The sequence below is a fragment of the Puma concolor genome, chromosome A2 (genome assembly GCF_028749965.1).
Source record: "Puma concolor isolate L17-30 chromosome A2, mPumCon1.1.hap2, whole genome shotgun sequence".
NCBI classification, from domain to species: domain Eukaryota; kingdom Metazoa; phylum Chordata; class Mammalia; order Carnivora; family Felidae; genus Puma; species Puma concolor.
This window is the reverse complement of record NC_141668.1, coordinates 156,377,972-156,390,882: the sequence shown is the minus strand read 5'-3', so window position 1 is coordinate 156,390,882 and position 12,911 is coordinate 156,377,972. Positions and strand designations below refer to the sequence as shown.

At 58.2% G+C, this 12,911-nt stretch overlaps 1 protein-coding gene across 1 annotated transcript in view; it reads left to right on the top strand.

Moving 5' to 3' along the window:
- The first annotated feature begins 2,624 nt into the window (after positions 1 to 2,624).
- LIMD1 (LIM domain containing 1) overlaps positions 2,625 to 12,911 on the top strand; it is a 70,258-nt gene continuing 59,971 nt past the window's right edge. Inside the window, exon 1 of the mRNA XM_086698440.1 lies at positions 2,625 to 4,642. Within this exon, the coding sequence (XP_086554566.1) occupies positions 3,244 to 4,642 (1,399 nt within the window). The 5' untranslated portion in view covers positions 2,625 to 3,243. The remainder of the gene's footprint in view (positions 4,643 to 12,911) is intronic.

Genomic DNA, 12,911 nt, shown 5'->3' with positions numbered 1-12,911 from the left:
CTCCACTGACCGGGAGGGGACAAGCCAGTCTGGTGAGGACATACGTAGATGGTGGGTTCAGGTGTGTGTCTTTAGATGCTGGAGATGGTGTAGCAGTTTCTAGAACCGCAGGGGGGATGGGGAGTAAGACCCGTGACTTCTGAGCACTCCGGGCAAGGCGAAGCGGGGTGGGGGGAGCGGGTAGGGACCAAGGATTATGGGCTCAGGTGCTGCCAACTTAGCATGAAAAGAGAAAACTGATTTACAAGAGGCCCTGGCTGGTGTCTGTGGCTCTAGTATGAGGCTTCCCGGTACTTTGTCAGCTACGTTCCCGGTACTCAGGGGTCAGGCATGCTGGGCCGCGGCTTTCTACTCTGACAGATGCCCTCACCTCTCTGTATACCAACGGCCACTGCCACAGTGCCCAGAGCAGAAGCCTGGGACTTGGGACTCTAGTGGTTCTCAAGTGTGGTCCCTGAACCTCCGTCAGCATCACCTGGGAACTAGAGATGCAGATTGTTAGGCCGCACTCTAGAACCGTCGAATCAGAAACTGGTGGTAGGTCCCAGCAACCAGTGTTTAATAAGCTCCCTAAGGAATTCCGATGGGTGTTCAAGTTTGGGAACCACAGGTCTAGACGGGTTCCAGGTGCAGCTGCTGCTGCTGGGCCCAGGGCCATAGTTGGAGAATCACTGTTCTAAAAAGTTCACAAGCATATCACTCACCTTATGAGTAAACCCAGTGATCAATTAACAAGTCTTACTGAATACAAAAGGATTGTTTAACCATTCTCTCTGGTCCAGGGGATCATGGGCAACTTTTTAAAAGTTGGCGCGTCTTTGTATTGTTCGAAGTTGTTACCATAAACATGTATTACTTTTGTAGACAAAAAAAAGAAAGTTGAAAGACTTTGTAAAAGTAAAAATACCTCATTCTGTGTAGTTCTTCACAGCAGGGCTTCTCAAACTATTGTGCAAACAGAGCACTCAGGAGTCTTGTTAAAATGAAGAGTCTAGGTTGGATGGTTGGATGGGGGGCGGGGTCGTGAATTTCTACATTTTCAACAAGCTTCCTGGTGATTACAGCATACTGACTCACATACAGTATACTGACTCGGGTAAACCACACTTTGGGTTTACAGAATACAGCGCACTTTTTACCTAGATTATCTTGTTTGTTCCCTGTCGGTTTTGGCAGATGGATTCGCTAATTCACATGTTCAACCATTAGATACTACTATGTACTACTATGTACTATGCACGGGGTATACAGATAGGGTCTCAATGAGGTGGAAAACCCACTGACCATGACCAAAAAAAAAGAAAAAAAAAAAAAGCATGTAAACAGATACATAAATAGTGATCAGATCTGATGAGAAAAGAAAGAGGGTGCTGAAAAAGAAGGCCTCTGGGAGGGGGTGATTTCAGCAAAGATGGGAAGGACTAGCCACAGAAGTTCAAGGTCAGGCTCTGGGCAGACACCAGGAAGCTCCTGCCTGGGGAGCACAGTGGCAGAGGGGCCCCCCAGTCAAGTGGGGGGCGGCAGGGTCCGCCGGGGCCGAAGGCCCCGATAGGGAGAGGATTTCAATCCAGGCTCCGGGGTTAAGCATTGAGAGTTTAAGCAGGGAAGTGACTGGTCTGGTATTCGCCTTAGGATCACTCTGGCTGTGGAAATGAATGACACCTAGGCAGGGTCGCCTCGGAGTTGGTGCCCGGAGCGCTGGGCCAGGCGGGGGCGCCCAGGAGTCAGGGCCGCCGCCCGGGCAGTCGTGCGGACCCGGGTGTGTGTGTGGGGGTGGGGGGGGTGGGGTGGGGTGGGGGGGTGGAGGGTTGGAGGTGGGGGAGGGTCAGGAATCCCCTTAGGATTAAGGAGGCACCGGGGCACGTGTTTTTATTGCTGCACTGAGCCCCTTAAACGCGCGCCCTCCGGGGAACAACGTGACTTTTTTCTTTTCCTCCTTTCAGAGGACCTGGGCTCCCACGTTGGCGTCTGGGACACTTCCCCCTGAGTGCCCGAGTCTGCCCACCTGTTAAAGAGAACTTCGGACCAGCCCCGGGGGGACATCCCGGGCCTCCGGTCGCGCACCCCGGGCAAGCCTGGAGGCCGGCCCGGCCCGGACGGAGGCGGTCTCGGGCGGCACATGGGGTCGACTGCCCACCCGGGAGACTGAGGCACGGTGGGGCGAGGAGGGCGGGCCCTCGGGACTCCCGCAGACTCCGAGGCGCACGTCGCGGGCCCCCGCGGGCTGCCCAGGCCGCCCACCAGCGGTCTCGGCGCGGAGGCCCCCGCCCAGCGCGCCCAGGGGCGGGGCCGGCCCGGAGCCCGGGAGCGGGGCGCGGATCGCGGGGTGGGGGGAGCGCGGCGGCGGCCGGGGCAGCCCCCGCGCGGTGCCCGCTCCCGAGCCGGGACACAGCCCCGCGTCCCCCCACAACGCCCGGCCGGGGAGCGGGCGGCGGGGCCTCGCTGCGCGGCGCAGGCCTGCCCCGGGGCGCCCGCCGCCGCCGACCCCGCCCCTCGGCCGCCTCCCCCGCCTCCCCCGCCTCCGCCTCCTCGCGGCCCGGGACGCGCCCGGCCGGCCACCGAGCGGCGGGGACTGCGTCCGGCGCGCTCACTTCCGCGTCCCGCCACCCTCCGGCCCGCGCGCGCCCGGTCGCCGCCGCCATCGGACAATAGGCCGCCCGCCGCGGCCGCCGTGGACTTCCTGCCCGGCCCGGGCCGGCCGGTGCGCCGCTCCCCGCGCCCCTCTCCGCGCCGGTCGGGGAGCCGCGAGCGCCCGGCGCCCGGGACGTGCCTGCGCCTCCGGCCGCCGCGCCTCTGCCGCGGCCGGTCCGGCGGCCTCCACCCTCTCCCGCCGAGCCGGCTTCACTCCGGCTCCCTCCAGAGGCTGCGCTCGTCGTCCCGTTTCGGACTTTGATTGCTTACGGAGGGGATTTGTCTTCTTCTATTTCTTTTTCCTTTTACGATTTGAAAAGGAGAAAAGAACGCACGGCAAGCTGGGACGGTGAAGCGCCACCAGCTGCCCCCACGTGGACACCTCCAAGGCGAAAGGGAGTTGGACGCACACTTGGGCCGGCCGGCCTTGAGGCCTCCACTTCGGCCGGACTCCCAGGCCTGGGGTCATGACTCTCAGGCCCGGCAGGTGGAAGGCGTTGACTGTCCTGGGCTGGACCTGAGCCCCGGCCCCCGCTGCAACAACCCGCACCCCCGCCCCGAGCTCACCGACACACCGGCCACCTGGGCTAGGCTCTGACTCGCGCCTGCGACATGGATAAGTACGGCGACCTGGGCCTGGAGGCCAGCAAATTCATTGAGGACCTGAACATGTACGAGGCCTCCAAGGATGGACTCTTCCGAGTGGACAAGGGGGCAGGCAACAACCCTGAGTTTGAGGAAACACGCAGGGTGTTTGCCACCAAGATGGCCAAGATCCACCGCCAGCAGCAGCAACAGCTTCTGCAGGAGGAGACCTTGCCCAGGGGGGTCAGAGGTCCGGTCAACGGCGGGGGCCTCCCAGGCCCACAGGTCCGACGGGATGCCGCTGTGGGCCACAAGCTGACCCCGGATGGTGCTACCAAGCCCCCTCTCGCTGCCTCGACAGCGGGTCCTGGGACGGCCACCGCCGTCGCCTCTGGGCAGCCCTTGTATCCACCCCAGGACCAGAGGGCCAGGCCGTATGTCCGCAGCGGAAGCCACGGCAGCCAGGACTGTGGCTCCAGGGAGAGCCTGGCACGCTGGGAGATGTCTGCTTTCCGCCAGCCCGGCCCCTGCGAGGATCCTTCCTGCCTCACCCACGGAGACTATTATGACAACCTCTCTTTGGCGAGCCCAAAGTGGGCTGATGAACCGGGAGTGTCCCCCAGCATCAGGGTGGGCGTCGGGAGTGGGTGGCCTGGCACCCCAGGGACTACTGAAGCACCGCTGTCCAAACCCTCCGGGGACCATCCCCTGTACCAGCCTCAGCTGGCCCCAAGCTCCAGCCAGTCGTCAGAGACCGGCCAGGATGGCGGTGTTGGTGGCCGCGGCTGTGAGAAGCCAGCCGGGCTTTGGACTACCGCCTCTTCCCAGCGGGTGAGCCCCGGCCTTTCTTCCCCTGGCCCGGAGAACGGGGCCCTCAGGGGGCCCACTCAGCCCAGGACCCCTTCTTTCTTGGCACCCTTGGCCCAGAGCTGCCCCAGCCAAGGAGCTCTTCCCAGAACAAACTTGGGCGTGGGGAGCGAGGTATCGGGCACCACGCCCAAACCCACTGTGGACCCTCAAGCCTGGTTCCAAGATGGACCCAAGTCTTACCTTTCTAGTTCCTCCCCATCATCCTCACCAGCCAGCGTGGACGGTTTGCCGTCGGGTGCGGCCCCTGGACTGGGTCCCAAGCCTGTCTGCACGGACCCTGGCGTTGGTCCCAAGCTCAGCCCCACCAGCCTTGTCCATCCGGTGATGTCCACCCCGCCTGAGTTATCTTGTAAAGAAGGCCCCTCCGGCTGGTCATCTGATGGCAGCCTGGGGCCTGGGCTCCGGGAGAGCCCCAGTCCCCCCAGGGTGAGGCTGCCCTGCCAGACCCTCATCCCGGGCCCCGAGCTTGGGCCCTCAGCCGCCGAACTGAAGTTAGAAGCCCTCACTCAGCGTCTGGAGCGTGAGATGGATGGTCACCCGAAGGCCGATTACTTTGGTGAGTGAGAGATAGGTGGCATTGCCCACCGTGGGTGATAAGGTCCCTGCGTTTGGGGGAGGGGCTCCCCGTCGGGGATGCCGTCGCTCTCCTTGAGTGGCATGCTTTTTTTGGGGGTGGGGGTGTGGCTTCCTCTCTCAGCTGCATCTCCTGATTCAGAAACTTGACAGCATCCCTGAACAGAAAGCGGATCTTGCAGCTGAGGCATTACGCACGTGCAAAAGGCGAAGCGGGGTGGGGTTGCCCACGACCGCTCTCAAAAAAGGGAAATGACGGGACGTCGGATTTCAGGGGTTCTGGGTGCGCCCTCAGAGCCTCTTGGCAGTGACTGGCTCATGCAGGACTTGAATGGACAAGCGTCTGGGGGCCGGTGCTTCTGGGCCAGGCTGGTCTGGCTATTTGAAGACCAGTGGTTAGGCAGGGGCTCTCTCTGGCCGTGTGTGTGTGTGTGTGTGTGTGTGTGTGTGTGTGTGTGTGCGTGCGCGCACGCGCGCAGTTGCACTACTAACACAGAAGACTATTCTCGAGCCGTGGTTCTCAAAGTGTAGTCCCCGGACCAGCTGGATCCCTTCACTTGGGGACTGGTTAGAAATGCAAACGATACAGGGCCCCACCCCACACCTGCTGAAACTTGGAGGGGGGACGGGGCATGGGGGAGAAGGGGTCGGACACCTGTGCGCTAGGTGTCTCCTAACTCAGCCCCCACCCGAGGTTCCAGCCCCGCAGCCAGGTGACATCCACAGCCACGGCGCCCAGTGGGGTGGAAGACGCTCCTTACTGGTTTTACTCACAGTTTCTGGTTTTGTTTTATTCTCTTTTTGGAATCTCAAACTCTTGGAGTCTGCGGGCTTCAGCTTTTTCTTTTTCTCTGTGCAGTGTTTGGAGGCAGCCGTCTTGCCCTGTGGGGTAACGACGTCGTGGTCTCTTGGGAGAACTAACTAGAAAGCCTGTTTTTAGAAGAGTCTGAGGGTTGTTTTTGTCTTTTTTTTTTTTTCTTCCGTTTTTGAGCTCTGAATAATTGGGGTCTTGATTTCCCCATCTGAGGGCTGAGAGCCTTGGGAAGCTGAGTCCCGTGAGGGTGGCCGCTGTGCCCCACGGAGGAGGGCAGGGCACTGGGAAAGGCCTACCTGTTTTTAGCCTGCCCTGTTCTCCGTGAATGACCGGCTCTGGCCTAGGGTGCCTGGAGGGACGGGGTCCCAGGGGCCCATGGGTGCACTGTGCTCCTTACCCTCCTGAAGGCTCATGGGACCAGCTCTCATGACACAGTGGGCGCTCGGAAACTGGGGTGACTTCTTTGGTTTATGTTTCAGAGCGCATGGCACTGTCTTACGGCTCTCTCTTTTCCTTTGCAGATTCCCCCCTTGGGGAATAATACTTAGCTGGAAACACTGGGTTTTAAATGTAAACTTATGCTTAATTTAAAAAAATTGTTTTTAATCTTTATTTTTGAGAGAGGGAGAGAGACAGAGCGGGAGAGAGAGAGGGAGACACAGAATCCGAAGCAGGCTCCAGGCTCTGAGCTGTCAGCACAGAGCCCGATGCGGGGCTCAAACTCATGAACCATGAGATCATGACCTGAGCTGAAGTCAGATGCTCAACCGACTGAGCCATCCAGGCACCTTGCTTAGGTTTAATTTTTATTTTCAAGGTCGTTAGACAACAAAACAGCAGTTTTATTTTGTCAGGGAGGCAGGCTTACACACCGGATCGGGACCAAGGTATTCGCTAACACCAGTCATTCGACATGTATTTATTGATCACCTGCCTCGGGACGTGCTCTGTTCGAGGCCTTGGCCTACATAGTGAACAGGACAGACAGTGCAGTGGAAGGAGACAGGAGATGGACCAAATAAGTAATCAAGCCCTGGGGAGAGACAGGGGTGGAGGAGGAGACAGAACCCCGGGGTGGGTGTTGGCAGGGCGGTTTCCGGTTTTAACTCAGGGGATCAAGGAACGCCCCATCAGGAAGGTGGCATTTGAGGAAAGGCCTGAAGGAGCAGCATTTGTCCCAGGAAAGGGCGTTCTCGGTGGGCAGATGGCAGGGGCAAAGGCCCTGGGGCCAGTCTGTGCTGCGCCCTGTGCTGGACGCTTACCTTCTACCATTTTATTTACTGGTTGAAAGCACCCTGGGAAGCAGGTTCTGTCATTATGCCTCTCTCGCCAACTAGGACGGTAAAGCCCAGGGAAGTTAGATTACTTAACCGAGGCCTCCCAGGTGACGCCGGGTGGGGCTGGCAGTTGAGCCCTGCAGTTCGGCCGTGATGCCCATGCCTCTAACCAGCATTGCCAAGCTGCCTCCCAAGCACAGATGCGGAAAACTGTTTTATGTCGGTACTTATTTACTCGTCTGCCCTTGTTTTTGTTTTTTTTTTTTTAAATTGCGGCAAATGTCACCGTAAAGTTAACCATTTTAAAGTACACGGTTCAGGGGCGCCTGGGTGGCGCAGTCGGTTAAGCGTCCGACTTCAGCCAGGTCACGATCTCGTGGTCCGTGAGTTCGAGCCCCGCGTCAGGCTCTGGGCTGATGGCTCAGAGCCTGGAGCCTGTTTCCGATTCTGTGTCTCCCTCTCTCTCTGCCCCTCCCCCGTTCATGCTCTGTCTCTCTCTGTCCCAAAAATAAATAAACGTTGAAAAAAAAAAATTAAAAAAAATAAAGTACACGGTTCAGCGGCATTTGGTACACTCATGGCGTTTTCCAAACACCAACTCTGATAGTTTTCAAAACCTTTTTGTCACCCCAAAAGGACACCCCCCATCCCCCCACGAAGCAATTAATTGCTTCTCACTCTCCGCCCCTCCCAGCCCCCGGCAACCGCCAATATGCGTCCTGTGTCTATGGGTTTACCTATCCTGGATCATTCACATAAGTGGAATCGTAGTTTCCTTTTGGACGAAGCGTCACATCTGTGTGTAGAAAATTCAAAAGACACAAAAACACGCACAGTGAAAAATTCGTATGCTTCCTACCTGGGCTTCTGGTTGAGCGTCCTGGGTGTAATGAGTGTGTGTGTGTGTGTGTGTGTGTGTGTGTGTGTGTGAGAGTGAGCCATGGTTCTCCGTGCTGTCCATCTGCTCTCTGTCTTTGCCACTGAAACCGTGCATCTTGGCAGCTGTCATACATCGGCACGTGTGGAGTTGGCTCAGCATCACCACTGTAGAGACATGCCCCGGGTCACGTAAACGGTCCCCTCTGGTGGCCTGTGAGATGGGCCCGTGTGTAGGACGCAGGCCCAGCTTTGGGATAAACTCCCCGGGGGGTGGGGTTGCAGGGCTGGGGCCTTGGGCTCTTTCTGTGTTGCCTGGCTGCTGTCTGCAGAGATTGCGTGGGGACCACAGTGTCCCCCACCCGGGGGGAGGGGCCCCGCACTTGCTTTGACAACTGGGGTGCCACTCGCTCTTCCGTGACCAGCCGTGTGGCCGAGGAGGAAGTCTCTCACCGGAGCCTCTGGCGGTCAGTTCTTGGTCCAGCCCTGCCACGTGACCTTGAACAAACTCGGTTCCCTTCCAGGCCTCACCGTTTCATCCGTAGCGCAAAGTGTGTGGACCAGCTGAGGGGCTCACCACACGGATGCCTCCCCTTCCTTAGATCTGGCGTTATTTGGAAGATTGTGTCTGCCTCACATGCGGCATTTCTTACATTATGATGCACTTTTATTTGCAAATAGAAGAATATCTTTCTTTTTAAAAAAAATTTTTTTTTTCAACGTTTATTTATTTTTGGGACAGAGAGAGACAGAGCATGAACGGGCGAGGGGCAGAGAGAGAGGGAGACACAGAATCGGAAACAGGCTCCAGGCTCTGAGCCATTAGCCCAGAGCCTGACGTGGGGCTCGAACTCACGGACCGCGAGATCGTGACCTGGCTGAAGTCGGACGCTTAACCGACTGCGCCACCCAGGCGCCCCGAAGAATATCTTTCGAGACGGGGCTCTCGCCAGAGACTCAGGGTAATATAACCATTACCATCAGAGTGGATGTGGTTCCAGCCGGAAGCCAAGCAAAGTAGATGTTTGGGTTGGTTACTTAGGCCGTTTCCTGGGTCTCACAAAGGCGTCCCTTTGGGCGTTTACACTGTGGGAAGGGCTCGTGAATCCCTGCTGTCGCCTTTGAGAACACGTAGGTCTGAAGACACCTCAGTTTCCAGTAATTGGTCAACTCCTCTCCAAGGACGCTTCTGGCACTTTCCTTGGCCGTCTTTGTGGGCTTGGTACGACGTGGTCCTAGCCACTGCTTCTCCCTGCTCTTTCTTCTGTGTTCCTCGGTGGCCCCTTTGTGTCTTTCCGTCCGTGCGGAGAGAGGCAAGGACGGACGGACTCTCGACGCTGCTTGGAGAGTGTTAGTGGTTTGCCCGGTGCAGTGTGGCTCCTGTTTTAACACCGCTGTTTATACGGCAGAGGAAGAGAAGAGGTCACCGTGCCTTTTGTTGGCTCTTCCTGGCCTCTTCCTCCATTGTATCCACTGTCTTCCTCACACTGGTTCCCTCCCCACTTCCCAAGGAAAAAGGGTACAAATAAGCCACCTGTCACAGCCTGGGTTTCCCAGGAAGCTGACTCAGACAGTTTAGAGGACAGGGGGCTCCCCAGGGGGTGCCCTTGGAAGGAGGGGAAGGACGCAGGCGTGGGTAGAGGAGGGCTTCAGCTGCAGTGCGGGCCTGACAGGCCTGGGCCCACCCCGCAGGGAGCTCGGGAGCTGGAAAAGCCCTTCAGAGCTGTCCCGAGTTGGGGCAAGATCTCCAGGCCTTCATGCTCCCCCGTGGATCAGTCATCCATGGTGGGCCGCCCTGGGAAGCACTTGACCTTGGGCGAGGCGGCTCCTTGTGGCTGGGACAGAGCCCGAGGGGAGGACAGGCGAGGCCTCCCTCCGGCTGCACCCCCGGCAGCCAGGCCACAGCCCATTCGGTGAAGGGGGATCTGGGCAGCCCATTAAAGGGGCCACCGCAGCTCCCGGCATCAGGCAGACCAGAACCCTTTTACAGTGACCTTTGGGCCCCGTGGTTCTAATCCTAGCGACCGTCCATCGAGTGCCCGTGACGCGGCTGGCGTTATGTATGCGCTCTGTGTTGACTTTCACAGACACCGGTAGTCTCTGTTCGCAGTTGGGAAACTGAGGCTCGGGGCTTGCTCAGGACCACACAGGCGTCAGTGGTGGTGCTTCCACCCCGTTTGGGCTCTGACGGCTCCCTTGGTGGGACCGGGCCGTCTCTTAGCTCTGTGTTTGTCGCTCTGTCGGCCCCTCCAGATTCACTCCCCACCCAGCTGCTGCGGGGGCATCAGTTGCCTCTGGGCCTGTAGCACCCCCCACCCCTGCCGCCATGCTTTCCCTCCCTGTGGTGGGTCTGGGGGTCAGAGAGAAGCCCACTGAAGCCCTGCAAGGGAAGGGGCTCTGCCAGACTCGGTCAGGCACCAGGGGCTGCAGAGGCAAGAAGAGGTTCGTTGTAGGGTCTCCAACACCCAGTGAATGGATGGAGCCCCCCCGCCCTGCGCCGCATGGACACAGAGAAGAGGCCGGCTCTGCCCTGAGTTTTCCTGTCTCCCCTGGACCCTCCTTTTCTTTTTTTATTGTTTTTTTTTTTAACGTTTATTTATTTTTGAGAGACAGCAGGAGCGGGGGAGGGAGACACGGAATCCGAAGCAGGCTCCAGGCTCCGAGCTGTCAGCACAGAGCCCAACGCGGGTCTTGAACTCACGAGCGGTGAGATCATGACCTGAGCCGAAGTCGGCCGCTCAACCGACTGAGCCACCCAGGCGCCCCATCCCGTGGGCCTTCCTGACGCAGCGGCCGACCCGCCTGTGCCCAGGAGCCTATAATCAGCCTACAACCTCCTCCCGAGAATGGCCCTGCCTGTGTGCCTGGTCTTTAGTAGACCAGGTAACCTCCTCAAAATCAGGAAGGCACGTGTATTTTGAAAAAAATGTTTACTTATTTATTTTGAGGGAGAGAGAGAGAGCATGAGCAAGGTAGGGGCAGAGAAAGAGAGAGAGAGAGAGGATCCTAAGCAGGCTCCGACGTGGGGCTCGAACCCACGAACCTTGAGATCACAACCTGAGCCGAAATCAGGAGTCGGATACTTAACGGACTGAGCCTCCCAGGTGCCCCAGGAAGGCATATGTTTTGTAACTTTTTATCGATGTGTAGTATACACATAGGGTAGGTGCCCACAAAGTGAACGCACCCGCGTGAGCACCCGCGTGACCAGATCGAGGCAAGAACGTGAGTGGCGGTGACAGCACACGGCTTGCACTGTAGCCATCGGGCCCACACTCGGTCCCTGCCCTGCTGTACTGTGCTCACCAGCCCCATCACACCGGCCTCGCTGGTGGTCCCCGAGCTCCTGGAACTCCTCCCTCACAGGGTCCCTGTCCTCGGGGACTTCCCCAGCCGGCGCCCTTGTGGCACACAGAGCTGCCTGCCCCTGTGACCCTACTCAGGGAGGGGGTCTCCAGCTGAGCCCTGATGAACCCTGACGAGCCCTGACCTCGGTTTCCCACAGCGTGTGCCGTGACCCTCTGCGGTCCTCCCTCTTTGGGATAGTATGTTTCTCCTCTATTCCTCTGTGGCCAGGAAGGAATGTCTTGTTTTTTCCATTAATAGTTGACAGCATGGGAGCACTTGGGTGGCTCAGTCGGTTGAGCGTCCAACTTCGGCTCAGGTCGTGATCTCGCGGTCCGTGAGTTCAAGCCCCGTGTTGGGCTCTGTGCTGACAGCTCAGAGCCTGGAGCCTGCTGCGGATTCTGTGTCTCCCTCTCTCTCTCTGCCCCCTCCCTGGCTCTCTCTCTCTCTCTCTCTCTCAAAAATAAACATTAAAAAAAAAAAACTTAAACAACGAATCCACAGCATGAAATGGACCTTACAGTGTGGCACTTCTTGCTGGAGTGTTTTTTTTTTTTTTTTTTAAGTTATATTTCTTTACGTTTATTGGCTTATGACTCCCACCCCAGGACGCAGAACTGGGCAAGAAAGGCCCAATCTGGGGAGTGAGGAAAGCGGACGTCCCGCGCCTGATTTACCAGTGGCCCCGGGTGGGACACCGGGCACGCCGCCCTCCCTCAGCGCGGAGACAAAGCTGACCTCGGAGGGCTCGTCCCGGCCCGAAGGGCTGTGGCTGTGGCTTTGGGGACCCTCGGGTGCCTGGATTTTAGCAGACCGAGTAACTGGGCACAGCACTGTCAGCGGTGGTGGGAGCCCGGCCAGCCTGGCGTGCCGTGCCCTGTCCGGGCCTCTGGGGAAGCAGAGTGCTTCCGTGTCTTAAGTTACGCTTGTGTTTGCTATGGCGAATGGTAATCGTTTTCATTTTAGGGGATCTGGAAAATACATCCAGTGGAAACGGGAACCGTAAATCCCTGCCATGCCGGCCACCCTTGGAATAATCGGCGTTACAATTTTCTGCAGAGGTTCCGGTGCACGGTCGCGGCTAGAGCCCGCTGCGATTCGGGGCGCGTCACGTGCTGTCATTCTTGGCTCCTGGGCCGGACGCAGAAGCCTTCGCTCGGCTGGAGGTCCCTTTGCTCCGCAGAGTGCGTCTGAGGAGAGTGAGATTTGGAAGGAAAGGTCTCTAGGAGGGCGAGCCACTGGTGTCACACCGGTCGTCCACCCTGAGGCCTTTTGAGGCTCTCACTCTAATTGAACTCGGGGTCCTCAACTTAGGGGGACAGTAAGTAGCACTGGCTGTGGGGTTCGCTGACCTTGTTTTTGCTGGCGTGGCCCAGGCTTCCTCCCTGGACTCCTGTGATGTCCTTGGTGGTGCTGGGTCATCGGACACTGGAGAGTGGCCTCAGGGCCCGGCACTGTCAGGGCCCCACAAAGTGGGTGCTCGGTGGCTGTCTGCTGGAGGAGTGGAGGGCCTTCTGCTGCGGTGTGAAGGGAGCAGGGAAGGGATTTGTAGCTGGGGTTACGGCCCTGAGATGGTTTTGCTAAAGCGTATTGCCCTGTGCCAGGCACTTTTCCGTCATCTTACGTGCGTCGGCTTGTTCGACCCTTCCGATAACTGTATTTCACTAGCCCCATTTTATAGGTGGGCAAACTGAGGTCAGGTACCCTGCTGAATACATTTGTTGAGGAGCGTGGCTGACGGAGGGCTGGTTCACCTGCTTCAGGTGAGCTCGAGCCCCGCTTTGGGTGAGCCCTGCTTCCCTCTCTCTCTCTCTCTCTCTCTGTGCCTCTTTCTCGCTCCCTCTGCCTCTCCTGGGATTCTGTCTCTCTTTGCCCCTTGCTCACTTGCACCCCCACCTCAAAAAAATAAATAAATAAATAAAGAAGGATCAGTGTCAACC